This window comes from Lycium ferocissimum, chromosome 1 (genome assembly GCF_029784015.1).
Source record: "Lycium ferocissimum isolate CSIRO_LF1 chromosome 1, AGI_CSIRO_Lferr_CH_V1, whole genome shotgun sequence".
In the NCBI taxonomy this organism is placed as follows: domain Eukaryota; kingdom Viridiplantae; phylum Streptophyta; class Magnoliopsida; order Solanales; family Solanaceae; genus Lycium; species Lycium ferocissimum.
In genome coordinates this window covers 3,010,266-3,024,823 of record NC_081342.1, presented here as the reverse complement: position 1 = coordinate 3,024,823, position 14,558 = coordinate 3,010,266, and the positions used below count along the sequence as shown (strand labels likewise).

At 37.7% G+C, this 14,558-nt stretch overlaps 2 protein-coding genes across 2 annotated transcripts in view; both read left to right on the top strand.

The window, feature by feature from the left end:
* LOC132058002 (protein NO VEIN-like) overlaps positions 1-14,558 on the top strand; it is a 24,901-nt gene that overhangs the window by 5,637 nt on the left and 4,706 nt on the right. The gene's annotated exons all lie outside the window — the stretch shown is intronic.
* LOC132058094 (uncharacterized) lies at positions 7,529-9,076 on the top strand. The gene is made up of 2 exons (XM_059450692.1): positions 7,529-8,680; positions 8,794-9,076. Exons 1-2 carry the CDS (start codon positions 8,292-8,294, stop codon positions 8,828-8,830), a joined length of 426 nt encoding a protein of 141 aa, XP_059306675.1. The 5' UTR covers positions 7,529-8,291; the 3' UTR covers positions 8,831-9,076.

The window sequence follows — 14,558 nt, the reverse complement described above, 5'->3', positions numbered from 1 at the left end:
AATTTCAGTAAAATTTACAAACTTAACTTGCGACGCCCTTTGTCGACTTTCGTATTACAACTCGTTTGACTTTCAAACTTAACAAAAGACCATTATACGATTCAAATACTTCAGATTATTATTTTCTTAGCATGTGAAGAACTCCTAATCTCACCCAAAAGTACAAGTTATCAGATTCCCAACTTGACTTTTGACTAAACTCATGCTTCTTTGATTCATTCGCCCTTCAAATCTTCCGCTACTTACTAACGTTATTTATAGACTCTTGTAACCATTTATATTAATAAGCTCAATCCCTTTTAACTTCAAGATCATTTCTTTTTGAACTTGCATCGACTAACTCATGATGCGACTTTAACGTACGAAAATCTGAGGTGTAACAATCCCCTGTCCTGAATCCGTTAGCATCTATAAATTCTTTCCATCCTTGATAGAGGCGCGTATGAGCACCAACTTTGTATTTCATTTTGTATGCACCTCTTTCAGAAATTACAACAGCTTCACGGTCATCGTCTGGGAGAAATTCAAGAATGCTACTTGGAAGGATCTGCCAAAAAACATGTGATTACTAAAACTAAAATAACAATTGAAAATAACAAATAAATTAGATGAACACTTACGAAATCATCCTTTTCGACGTATGATTTGGTCAATTTTTTCTTAAAATAATCTACCATTTTCGAATTAAGGCCCATGTTAGAGGCTGCGTAGAATGCTATTTGATGGTATTAGAGTGTGAATGAAAGCCTATATTTATAATGTGTTTTGCAATAAATTACCCACTACTTAACCCTTAACCACCTTAGCTCTTGTTGACCACCTTTAAATCCGGTCAAAAGCTTGACCACATTTAGTGAGCAACATTAATTTCGTTCAAAATGCTTGACCAAATTTGGTGAGCAACATTAATGTAGTTCAAATGCTTGACCAGATTTCACTTGGTCCATAAACTGCACATTTTGGACATGAAACAGCTGCACCAACATAGGTTGCACATTCTGGACATTAAAAATGTGCACCAACAATTTCAAAAAGAAATAGACATTCTGGACATTAAACATGTGCACCAATCAACTGCTGAAAGAGACAGAACTTACTAATAGAAACAAACCTTGGTATATATAAACAATTGCACCAATATAAGTTTGTACAAAAGTAGTGCATCACATTCATGATGATGCAACATTCAAGTGCAGTAGCATAATGTCACAAAACAAGCATATAAACCACAACTACTTTAGTTTGTTTATCAACTGCAAAAACTGTCAACTACATTAACTTGTTCTAGCAACTACCAATATATTAACACTACTTCCATGGATCCTTTGTTTGTGAGTTCTGGGTTGCTGTCACTTTTTTCCCTTTTCTTTACCCTCATCTCTTCAAGCTGGCTTGATGTCATTGCTGCTTTGCCCTTCCACCTCACTCCAGTCCTTGCTTTGTGACCAAGGTCCCCAGTAACATCAGCTGATCTTATATGCTTTCTTGGAGCAGCATCAATCATCCTACTACTTGGCAAGCCATGCTGTAGACATAGCAAAGTAGTTGTTTATAGTTAGTAAACTCACTTGCAACAAATATTCCCATTCCAAGAAATATTTCAGTTCTTACATTGTATGTTGTAAATCTATTTTCTGCAACAAATATACCCATTCTAACAGTCCTAGGCCTTTTATAAGGGGTAGTTCTTCTTCTTTCATTGTCAACAGCTGTTACACTAGAAGCTTGAGAGGTTTTTCTTGGTCTTCCCCTACTCACATTAGACTGAGAAGCAGTAGGTTGGACAGGTGCATTGGCTGCAACAGGTGCAGCATAACTTGTTGCATTTTCAAACCATTTAGAAGTAATGGTTGTCCTCCTTGTTCTCATACCTCTTGTTAGTGCTCGAGAAGTACTTCTTGGCATTGCACTTGCTCTTATTGGTGCTTGAGAAGTACTCCTTGGACTTGCACTTGCTCTTGCTGGTGCTTCAGAAGTTCTTGGCATTGCCCTAGCTCTTGCTGGTGCTTCAGAAGTTGGAGTTGGCTTTCTTGGCCTCCCCCTAGATCTTGCAGGTGCAACATTGATTCAGCAAAGTCACTTGGTCCATTACCAAAGCTTAGTTGAGATGCTGCAGCAGTATCTAGTCCATTACCAAAGCTTGTTCTACCAGAATCCTACCAAAAACAGTAGTGTCAAATCAAAACCATTACTACAAAGAGTATAAAAAACAGAGTTTACTTTAAAAGTTCATACCTTCAAAGGACAACCTCTTTTATTATGGTTTTTACCATGACAAATGCTATAAGTCATGTCAACTCCTTTTCTTGACAACTTACCATATCTTCTTGACTCAGTCTCTCTTCTCCGACCTTCTTTGTCCAGGGCACTCGGCATAGGCGTTACAATTGGTGGTGCAACATAGGGGTTATTGGACTCGAGCCACATTTTCATATAGGTGATCAAGTTGAAGAAAATGACAAGAAGTTCTCAAGTAGGTCTTCATCAGAAAGCAGCCTATCAACAAACTCAACGGGTTCATACTTCTTATATAATATGGCAGCAAGGGCATATGGACATGGTATTCCCTTAAGCATCCAGGCCCTACAACTACAAGTTCTATTTCTCAAATCAACAGTATGTTGATATGGCCCATCACTAATTTCAAACCCTCTCTCACCATTGAAATCAATATTACATTCCATTGACTTCTTTATGTTGATTTCTAGTACCCTCGGGCCATTGGAGATATATTGGTTAACCATGTTTTGGAAATTGACTCAATTGACCTATTCTAGTCATTACCTTCACTCTAATCTCTTCAACCATAGTGATAATGGTTTTATGCCTTGGTCCTAAAATCCAAGCATTGAAGCTCTCAGACATATTATTGTCCACACTATCACACTTAATGTTAGTTCAAAAGTACAGTTTACACCAAGTTTCAGGTGGATAGTACAGTAAATCTGTAACAATATCCTTACCATCCTTGGCAGTACCAAGCTGTTTCATTTTGTCTAGATTTATCTTCATCTCTCCTTCAAAGGTGCTTTTGCACACTTTTAATTAGTTCCTTCTTTGAAGACCTCTCCATGTTTTTGCCCAGTTGGCTAGGATATGTCTTGCACACATCCTGTGCTCCACCAGTGGTAACAATTCTTTCATAGCTGATTGAAGCCCCTACAAATTTTGAGAAACAATTATATATGAATGGACAGAAACTAAATGAAGAAAAATAAAAGTGATTGTCATACCTTTTGCATGTCTGATATCACTGTGTAGTTGCTGCCATCTCCCATTCCCAAATCAGCTATCAACAATTTCAAAAACCATGTCTAAGTGTTCTTATTCTCATATTCCACTATAGCCCAAGCAATAGGCAACATTTGATTATTAGCATCTTTAGCAACAGTATCCAATAGTTGTCCTTTGGTTATTCCATTTAAGAAACAACCATCCAAACCAATACATTTCCTACAACCACCTAAAAAACATCTTTTCAAAGCATCAAAGCAAATATAAAAACTTTCAAACACCAACCTACCACTTTCACCAGAGTCATCAACCTTAACAACACAAGTACTCCCAGGATTAGTCCTCAACATTTCATTCCTATAGTCAAATATTCTTCCAAACTCTAACACATGATCACCCATGATTTCTTGGAGTACTTTAGCTCTAGCTCTCCTGGCAAAGTGATTTTTCCAATATGTATGTTAAGTTCTTCCCTAATCAACTCGCTAAAACTTGAAAATCCTAATGTTTCGTCGTTCAGAATTCTATTCTTGTAATGCTTAGACAAGTATTTAGCATTGCACATGCAATTTCTAGTAGTCTTGACACATTTATGTTTAGGATTGTAGGTTTTGATCATGAAATCATTAGTCTTCTTGTCAAGACTTACATATATAGAGATCATATGGGTAGCCATCCCTACATCTCACCCTAACCTTTTTGGGCTCATTGACAAATTTCTCTAACTGCACACCCCTTTGAAGTGCATATTTTGTAACAGCATCCCTAAACTCATTCACATCCTCAAAAACCATCCCCAACTCCCACATCACTTTTTCAACAGTTTTGTAAAAAATTATCCTTCTCCTAGCCCTCCTAGACCCTGCTCATCATTTGTATCTGATTCAACACTATATGCATCAGAACTAACATATACTGGCTCATCCCCAGCAACCTTACCTTTCAAGCTTGTATCAGGAGTAGCAGTTTCATCAAAGCCCAGATCTGGACCAACTTCACCAACAGGAATTTCTCCAGGGTCATTTGGTATCCTTTCTCTTCTTTTCCTCCTCTGATATGACCTCCTTTCAGCCCTCAAATTTATGCACTCTTCATGAACATCATCACTTTCATGTTCAGCATCATGTTCATTAAAGAGTTCAGCTTGGTCGACTCTTTAACTATCATTAGTGGACCGGTCGATTCAAGAATAGGAAATTCACTACTTAACGGGTCTTCGAAGTAACAATTTAGCCAAAGCGGGTGCGGTTTCAACAGTTAGCCTACCGGTTCGAAAGGTGTTAGGTTTCGTAGCCGCCGGTTCTTTATTAAAAGCAAACCCATCCCCTTCTTGGATACCCCCATCTCTTTCTTTATTAAAAGCAACCAAAGATTCCTCATTGGGACTAGTGTAGTCCAACAAAGCAATGGGACCATCTACATTATCTAAATTATCAACCATGTGACAGACATAGATTTCAATAGTATCCCCATTTTCAAAACTTTGTGAAATTTCCAAAATGTCCTTATCGCTTGGATTTCTACAACACTCACTATTAGGTCTCCTCACACACAAAATGAACAACTTGTAGTATATCCTAGTTCTTTAATATAATCCCTTAGTTCAAAAAAGGACATCCTATCCACATCAATATCCAAAAACTCTGTTATTTGTCCACCCTCATACGTTGGTTCCCCACTACTAACATTTAAAACCCCACCATGATACCATCTCAATGTTACTAATACAAACACACTCATACCTGAAATTACAATTCAATAATAGTACAAACAATCAGTACCACACATATACAATAACAATAGATGGTCAACAACAATCACAACCCCACACACACATCAAATAACAACAATTAAATTCAGACATGTGACAATACAAGGCCAAACAGTGCATAAAATCAGATTTTGGGGTGAAAATAAATTGGACGCACTTACAACAGTAATACTACACAACATAAGATTACACATCTCTTAACCCCAATAACCCCAATTTAAACTAGGAAAACCCTATAATTTTTCAACAAACCCTAGAAATTCATACGACAATGTCACAAATCCTATATAATATAGAAAAAAATAAAATTTACGCGTACAATAGTGACAAAGAACACGACTAACCTGGTATTTTTTAGTTCACTAAAAGTTTGACACAACCTTGAAGATAAATCGACGATTTTGGGTCAAAATCCACCGCGATGTTACAACCTAAACTTAGTTTAACTGTGATTCACACTGATTTGCATAATAAAATGGTATTTGAGTGATTAAAATGGTAGAAATCGAGTGGAAGGTGAGAGATAATTTTGGATTTCAAATTTTGGAAAAGAAAATAATGAAAATGACCCGTCTGGTTTTAAGTTTATGAGCGCGTGCATACACTCAAACGAGTTTGGGTGACTTTGTCCGTTTGAAAGCGTAAATAATACACAAAAATAAGTCCAGGGGGGTCATAGGACCCTCAAAAAGTTGAGGTGTGTTATGACAATTTTGGCCATAGTTTAAGTGTGTTTTGAACCATTTTCCCATTAATTATTGAATAAGAACTTTGTAGATAAAATATTCAAATCAGTCATATATTACGAAATTGAGGAACTTTACCCTCCGTTCAACTTTTGGTTTAGCATTACTCCTTCAATCAGATCAAGAGGGTAATTATAAATCTAGTCAAAAGTTGAGTGACTTTTCTATTACAAAAACAAAGGAAATTAACTTACTGAGTGACTTTTTTGTTGCAAAACAAAAAAATGACTTATCTAGATAGTTGTTGTTAGTTGAGTGAATATTGAGAAATCTAATCCCATATATAAAAATATATTGAGTTACTGACCGGAAAGATAATATATTAGATAAAAATATGTTTCCATTATGAAGGAATCCTTTAAGGGATATTGTCCCTCAGTAATCGGCACACATAACTAGATAAAGTCCATTTGTTAGTTCATAAAAAAGTCCACTCCTTTTTTTAATAGTAGTATTTTTCTTCATTCTGGTCAACTGTCAATTTAGTAAACACCATTAGTCCAATTGCAGAAATTACCCTTAACAAGCTGTACCAGACTCTAGAAATAAATTAAAAATAATAGAAGCCTATAAAAATTGTACCTCAAAATGTAAGTACATGTCATAACTGCCGTGAAATCTAACATACATAATTCGATAAATATTTAACGGAGACTAAATGTATTACTCCCTCCGAATCAAAAAGAGTGTCCTCTATTTTGTGTTAGCTTCATTGTTCTTCTTTTAATTCACATTTGTGAATGTTCCATTGATATGTGATAATACCTTCATGATATGACTTTCGCTTCTTCCTGGTATAGGGTAGTATCAAACATATTTTTGGCTGTGTTTTTAGCTTGAATTTAGTTGGACTTTCCTTATGACCGCTCTTAGTTAGAGCTAATGCTTCTTTTGTGAGACAGGTGAGAAGTGAAAGGTTGTTAACAGCTCTTGGTTTGAAAACCCAAGTTACAGTTGATGACACGCTAGCAATTCTTCAAGTTTGGAGAGCCAAAGCACTTCTGAGGGCTAGGTATTTGATCTTCCTTCAGCAGAAAGTGATGTGAAATCAGCAAGATGGTTTATCTTCTCATTTACTGAAAAAAACATTGTTTTATTGTTTCAGCTATTTATTTTCTTGTGGATGTAATAGGAATTACCCGCAAACAGCCTCCCTTCCTCCCAAAGGTAGGGGTAAGGTCTGTGTACATTCTACCCTCCCCAGACCTCACTTTGTGAGATTTCACTGAGTATATTGTTGTTCTTGTAATGAATTAATTAACTAAAATATAAATAGCGTATGCTGCATGAATTGGTCAAATATATCACATACTGAGGTTGGTGGTAGTGGTCTTCTGTCTAATTAAATGATGATCATTTCTCTTTATTTTTATTTTTAAGTCTGGTTAACTGATGATCATAGTGTATAATAACTACCTTTATAAAGGACATTGAAGCTTAGTCAAACTCATTTAGATGGTCGTTTGAGTCCTGTTTATATGGTTTTCCCCAACATTGTCAGATATTAGTTGTTCCTACTGAAATCCTAAACGAAGGGGCTCAGTTTTTCTAGATAAACCTAAAGCATTGCTACAGAATTTTTAGCGAGAAAGCACTACTGATATTGTTGCTCTGTTCGTACCTGTCTACGTGGGAGGCTGACATTGAGCTCAGAGTGTTATTCTTTTGAAACATGTGTGTTCCTGTTTCCCTTAAATGTTAATGTCCGTGTGGAGAGGGAGCTATTCTCTGTCAACAAGAAAGAAGGAAAGCTAGAAACAAATAAATTGTCTAGTGATTACCTCTTTCAATGTTTAATCATGACTTGAATGATGCAATATCAGCAACGGTCAAACTGTCTAGCCATAACATGTTCCCATTCAACAATTTAGGGTCCTGAATGACTAAAAGAAAGAGAACAAGAAAATTCTAAAGGCGTAAACTGTCTAGCCATAGTGTATAATAACTACCTTTTTAAAGGACATGGAAGCTTAGTCAAACTCATTTAGATGGTCGTTTGAGTCCTGTTTATATGGTTTTCCCCAACATTGTCAGATATTAGTTCTTCCTACTGAAATCCTAAACGAATGGACTCAGTTTTTCTAGATAAACCGAAAGCATTGCTACAGAATTTTTAGTGAGAGTGCACTACTGATATTGTTGCTCTGTTCGTACCTGTCTGCGTGGGAGGCTGACATTGAGCTCAGAGTGTTATTCTTTTGAAACGTGTGTTCCTGTTTCCCTTAAATGTTAATGTCTGTCGTGGAGAGGTAGCTATTCTCTGTCAACAAGAAAAGAAGGAAAGCTAGAAACAAATAAATTGTCTAGTGATTGCCTCTTTCAATGTTTAATCACGACTTGAGTGATGCAATATCAGCAACAGTCAAACTGTCTAGCCATAACATGTTCCCATTCAACAATTTAGGGTCCTGAATGACTAGAAGAAATAGAAAAAGAAAATTCTAAAGGTATAAGCATTTCCTTCACAGTGAGCTCTTCTTCTCAACATTATTTTTAACTTGCACGCTCATCCATTGAATACTTTTTTCAGTGTATCACAAATGTCCAGATTTTACACATTCATGTGGAATAGGATGAATACTTCAGAGAGAAAAGTGGTTGAAGAATTACACGATAGGCCTTCTGTGTTTGTACCTTCTAAGTTTGGTGCTTCACTTGAAGATGCTGTACCTGGTGTTCTGTTGTCACTTAAAGAAGTCTTTTGGTGTGATTCAACTGGTTCTGTGGACCAAGTGAAGATGGTCTCTACAATTTTGTTCAAAATTCAGTCCAACACCCTGTTACCAGAATATTATGTAGCGTGTATCCGGGCCTTCATGACCATTTTGTTAATAGATGTGGAGTGGATGAGTTCCCTCATTTCCATGGATACCTTCAAATATTGCTGCATTTGTCTGCTGTTGCTTTACCTTCACAAGAAGCTAAGAAAGTAAGCCGTCTTTTGCTAATAAACTTATATTGTCATAGTTGGTGAAATGAATTTGCTGCTAACAAAGCCAGATTTTGATTAAGGTTAAAAATAATTTTACACTTGCTTTTCAGGTTTTCCATATATTTCTCAAGTGGGCAGATGAGCTAAAATCTGGCTCTTTGAGATTTGAAGATGTTGATTTCTTAGAAAAGAGTCTCAAGGAAAAGCAGTATCTGATTCTTCCCACTGCAGAAAATAAATGGGTATCTCTCAACCAATCCTTTGGGCTCATCTGTTGGTCTGATGATGATAATTTAAGAACGGAATTTAAGCATTTTGATAATATTAACTTTCTCTACTTTGGGGAACTCAATGACGAGGAAAAGGAAATTCTCCGAACAAAAGTTTCGATCTTCATGCGTAGATTAAATATTCCTTCTCTTTCCGAGGTAAGCTAAGTTACACCCTTCCTCTCTTTTCATTCTTGTCCGCATGCATATAGAATAAAGACTAGATATTTCTCAGGGAGATGACATATATGCCCACTGCGCTCTCCTACATACATGAGTCACTCTGCTCCATTTTTCAATTTACATGGTTTAAAATTTTCTGTCTTTCTTCTCACTTAACTTGAACTAGTTACTATCTATTTGGTCAAATACAAGCTTTTTTACTATGACCATCCCAAATAAGTTAAAGCACTTTTTTAATATTGATGTGTCATAGATTTTGTATTTAACTAATTGTTAAGTGTATAAACTTTGTTTCCAAAAGCAGTGTTATTAAAATCCATCACTTCGTCGCTTAAAACCAAGCAAAGTGAGTGGTTTCGCTTCATAGGTGAAGGCATGTGCTTTAGAGAAATGTGAGCTTCAAACAAAGACTGTCAAATAATCCTAACAAAAAGTAGTCAGCTCTTTGAATTTCAACTTTTAAGTTGGATTAATATCAACATTATTGTATCTTGGATGTTGAGATTAGTTATTTTCGACTTTTCGTAAATTGATTCTTATAGTTCTAACTTCGTCCCTGTTTAGTATTTTTATATTTTTCTATAATTGTGGGCTTTACTTTAGAGAAGTGTGCTCTTCACTTTTGGTTTTCGCTTCAAGCCCCAAGGACCTTTGTCTTTTTTTGTGCTTTTCACTTTTAAAAACATTGTTCAAAAGTTAGCTGATCGATGTCCATTGTAATACTTTGGGTGGACGGAGTAGTTACGAATTGTGACTCCCTGGGCATCCCTGATATGTAACGCTTAAGCTGATAATGGTAACTATAATGATTTGAAGTTGGTTCACGGTTGGATGTCAGGAGAATAAGCCATCAAATGGCTCTTTATCTTTGAAGTTGTCAGGTCTAATACAACTCAAATATTTGAACAAATAAGACCACTCTACTATTATAACTTATCTAATCTAATAGTGACAATGGGTTGCCAAAAGAGTAATTGTAGCTCATCTGCTTAATTGATTTCAATTTTCCCTTTTTTAAACCTAATTTTCTTTTGTTGGAAGTATGAATGAACTCTAAAATTCTTCTATGATGATTTCTTTCATTTGAAATTGCAGCTGACAACTTGATCAAGAAATGAAAAAGCAGAACATGATGTTGTATGAAGGAAAAGAAAGTCCTTCAACACAATTTATATCTTGATATGAACTTTTGAAATCCGACAATAACTTTTTTCTGATTCAAATATGTATCAAGTACTCCTCGCTAATCGCTATTCTAATTTATATGGCTTTATTTCCACTTTGGAACGTCGATATGATGGAGGAACTCATTTACTTCCTCCTGTTCCATATTGATTGTCCTACTTACTATTTTGGGTTGTTCCAACTTATGTCCACTTTTATAAAACGGAAATTTTCCCACACAACTCAATACTTTCTTAATATTCTACTATCAAGTGTTGGGAATAAAATAGACCCGCAAAATAATATTCACGGTATTAGTGATAAACGCGGAACACTAACTTATGGTTAAATCAGCAAGAATAAAATGCAAAGAATAATGATACCAAGATTTTACGTGGAAACCCTTCGAATAAAGGGAAAACCACGCCAAGAGGGGCTTGGTGATATCACTATAGCAAGGAATTTTGCCTTTGTGTAGTTACGAGTATAAATACTCCTAAGACCACTACACCCACAAAAGAAAAACACTCTTTTGATTTTCCCACCTTGCTACAATATCACTCACACTCTATTTTTCTTCACAGACTTTTTTTCTTTCAGTCTATGGAATACCTCACTTTGCTCTCACTCAGATGTATTGTCTGAAATTTTTTGGTGTTATTTCCAAATGAAGCTTAGAACTCTATTTATAAGCCGAGGAAAAAAGCGTGAACAATGGCTGCTTGCGTGAACGGTATCACCGCGTGAACGGTGGCGAACGATAAATCGCGTTTTATACGCGTGAAACGTACCACGCGTGTTTACTATTCAACTCACGGTGGGCCCCCATGTACGAGGGGACCTGCGGCAATTCTCCCCTCCCGACGACATGGGGAAGAATGTTCTTGTGAATCAGGAGCTCATGCATTAGCTTGGAACAAAGCTGCAAGCTTTGCCTTGAGACCGCCTTTGTCATCATATATTTCGCATTTCCATCTGTGTGGATTTTCTTCAACTGGAATCTTTTTGTCTCCGTAGCATCACGAATCCAGTGATATCTGACATCAATGTGTTTTGTTCTCGCATGGTACATTGAGTTCTTGCTCAAGTCTATTGCACTCCTTCATTGTGCTTGATAGACAATATACTCCGTTCTTTATCAATCCAAGTTCTTGAAGGAATCTCTTGAGCCATATCATCTCTTTGCCGGCTTCGGTGGCCCGCTTGTATGCTCACGCTTCCCGTTGTAAACGGTCGACACACCTGCCGCAACTTCGGCGCCATGATATAGCTCCCACCCGAAAAAGTAAACAAATATCCGGTAGTGGATTTTACATTATCAAGGTCACACTGCCATATCGAATGCGTATAGCCCTTCAAAATTATATTTGATCCTCAACACAAGCATTCATCGAGCTTCCTCTTAGATACACGAGTATCCTTGAACTTCCCCGATGCTTTTTCCCTGGATTTTAAATGTTGCTACAACCATTGCGTGAACAATATACGGTCGAGTGCATACCATTGCATACATCAAACTTGAGCGGAAGAGGAATAAGGAATCTTGGCCATTCTCTCTTTTCCTCCGTTGTTGTAGGACACGTCTCTTTGCTGGTTTCGGATGACCGGGGAGAGGTGTGCCTTTAGCATTCTTCGTATTGAAAGCGCTCTAGTACACGTTCTATGTACCTTTCTTGTGACAAATAAAGCTTTCTTTCATCTCTTGAGCGAGTAATTCTCGTACCCAAAATGTTGCTTAGCATGACAAGTCTTTCATTGCAAAAGACTTACTAATTGACTATTGACTCGTCAATCCTGGAAGCATTCTTGCCTACAATCAACATATCGTCCACATATAGCGAGAAGGATGATAAAGTCATTATGAGAAAATCTTTGTACAAAACACACCGGATGATGCGAAGAAGTCTTGTAGCCTTGCTCCCCATGCGGACTCGAACTTAGCATGCCAACGTACGGGAGCTTGCTTGATCATATAGACTCTTCTTAAGTTTGCATACAAAATTTTCTTTACCTTTTTCCTTGAAGCCCTCGAGTTGCTCCATATAAATCTCCTCTTCTAAATCACCATGAAGAAAAGCGTCTTCGCGTCAAATACGCTCGATCTCGAATCAAGACTAGCGATCGAACAAAAACTGTCCCGAATGGAGGACATTTTTCGTGAGGGAGAAAATATTTCGTCAAAGTCAATACCTTTCTTTGACAAATCCTTAACAACCAATCTAGCTTTGTGTCTGGGCTTGAGGCATTTTGTGTTCTTCGGCTTTAACTTTGAACACCCACTTGTTCTTCAAAGCTCTCGTGCCACTTAGGCAATTTCATGACTCATAAGTATGGTTCTCGTAAATTTCATCTCGTCTTGCATGGCTTCAATCCGTTGATCCTTGTGCTCATCTTCCATGGCCTCCTCATAACATTCGGGTTCTCCCCCGTGATGAGTAATACATACTCATTAGGTGAATAACGGGAAGAAGGAACATCTTGTCTAGTAGACACCCTTGCAGTGGAATATCTAAATCATCCACGACTTCGTGAGTAGGAAGCGTACCTCGTGATAGCGGCATCATTATCATCATGACATCTTTGATCTGGGACATGATTACGGGCATCACCATCGTCATCGAGCCACTGACGTCATCAACATTTGTATGAGGACTTGATCAAGATTAACTAAACCTTAGAACTTGAAGATTTTATCTTCTCCCTTTGTTAATATCTTCAATGGTTTGATCCTCTACGAAGATAACATCGCGACTTCTCACGACCTTCTTCTCGGTGGATCATATAGCACAACCAAAGTCATCAAGGCTGCAGCAATGAAGATGCCTTTGCCCTTGTCTTGGCGGAGTTAATTTTGACCTCTCATGTGAGCACGTATCAAAAGCTTTGCAACCAAACACTTTCAAGTGGTCATGGAAACATCCTTGCCATAAATACTCTGTTTGGAACATCTTCCAAAACACCGCGAGGGGGATAGATTAATAACATGTGCGGCGGTCAACAATGCCTCGCCCCAAAATTCGGCAACACAGCGAAAGCAAAGCGTCTAACTCTTTCCGTGAGGTCTGTTCATCCTCTGCAACTAACCATTAAGAGGCGAGGAGCCTTAGGAGTCTTACGGTGTACGATACTGTTGCTTGGTACTCGTCAAACGGTCCACAATATTCGCCCACCGTTATCGGTACGAATACACTTCGGCTTCTTTCCGTTTCTCTTTCAGCGGGGGCACGAAACTACTTAAAGACACGACACTTGGTCTTTAGTCTTTAAGACGTAGACCCAAAGTTTCCTTGAGCAATCATCAAAGGTAGCGAAGTAAAGTGCACCACCCAAAGTCCTTGTCTTCATTGGACCACATAAATGCGAATGCACCAACTCAAGCAACTCTGTCTTTCTTGAAGGAGGATGAGACTTAAAAGAAACTCTATTTTGTTTTCCGCCAACGATTGCTACACTTTTCTAATTTAGCACTTTCGAAATTTGACAATAATTTCTTTTTGGCTAGAACATTTAGTCCTTTCTCACTAATGTGGCTAAGCCTCTTATGCCATAATGTTGAAGAGCTATTGCTCTCAATTGCATTCACTATATCAACACGGTGAGGCCGTAGTCCGGTATAGACCACGACGGACTTTTCGCCGAGCACGATCATGGAACCTTAGTGAGCTTCCCTTTCCAGCGCCATTGGTACTGACATATCCTCGTCATCCAAAACATCGACGGAGATCGAGTGTGACGAACATCGGTGCATGCTTTACATTGTTTAAAACTAGTTTAGTTCCCGGTACTAGTTTCCAAACAAATCGTTCAACACCGAGCCACCCTAGATGCGGTCTCATTACCCATACTCAAGTTCCAAAAGTCACCGGAGTATAGGATGAGAAAAATTCCTTCCTTGATGTCCGTGAGATGCGGCACCCATCCGCAACCCGAACTTGACTCGTCGAAGCAATATTTATCAGATCCGCATCAAGGACAGTAACAAGATCTGAGGTGTAACATCCTTCCCCCCTTAAGAACATTCGTCCTCGAATGTTGAGGAATATTCTAATTCTTGGGATGTCAAAAAAAAATTTCGACAGAGTTTCCTCTCGTAAATAGGACTATCCACTTTGTCAAAGCCCCGGAAACAAGTTTGTCCAAAACCCACGGGGCCACTCAACAACATAATAATATCAATTTGGCCCTGGGCCCTTTTTTTATCAAAAAATTTTAATAGGTCCCGAAACCCCCTCGCAGTCCTTTTTTTATACCAAAAACGC

What these genes read in the sequence shown, in the direction of transcription:
- LOC132058094 (XM_059450692.1), top strand. Translation starts at nt 8,292, where the DNA reads ATGTCCAGATTTTACACATTCATGTGGAATAGGATGAATACTTCAGAG. An exon ending in CTTCACAAGAAGCTAAGAAA is followed by an intron (nt 8,681 to 8,793) that starts GTAAGCCGTCTT and finishes CTTGCTTTTCAG; the next exon opens with GTTTTCCATATATTTCTCAA.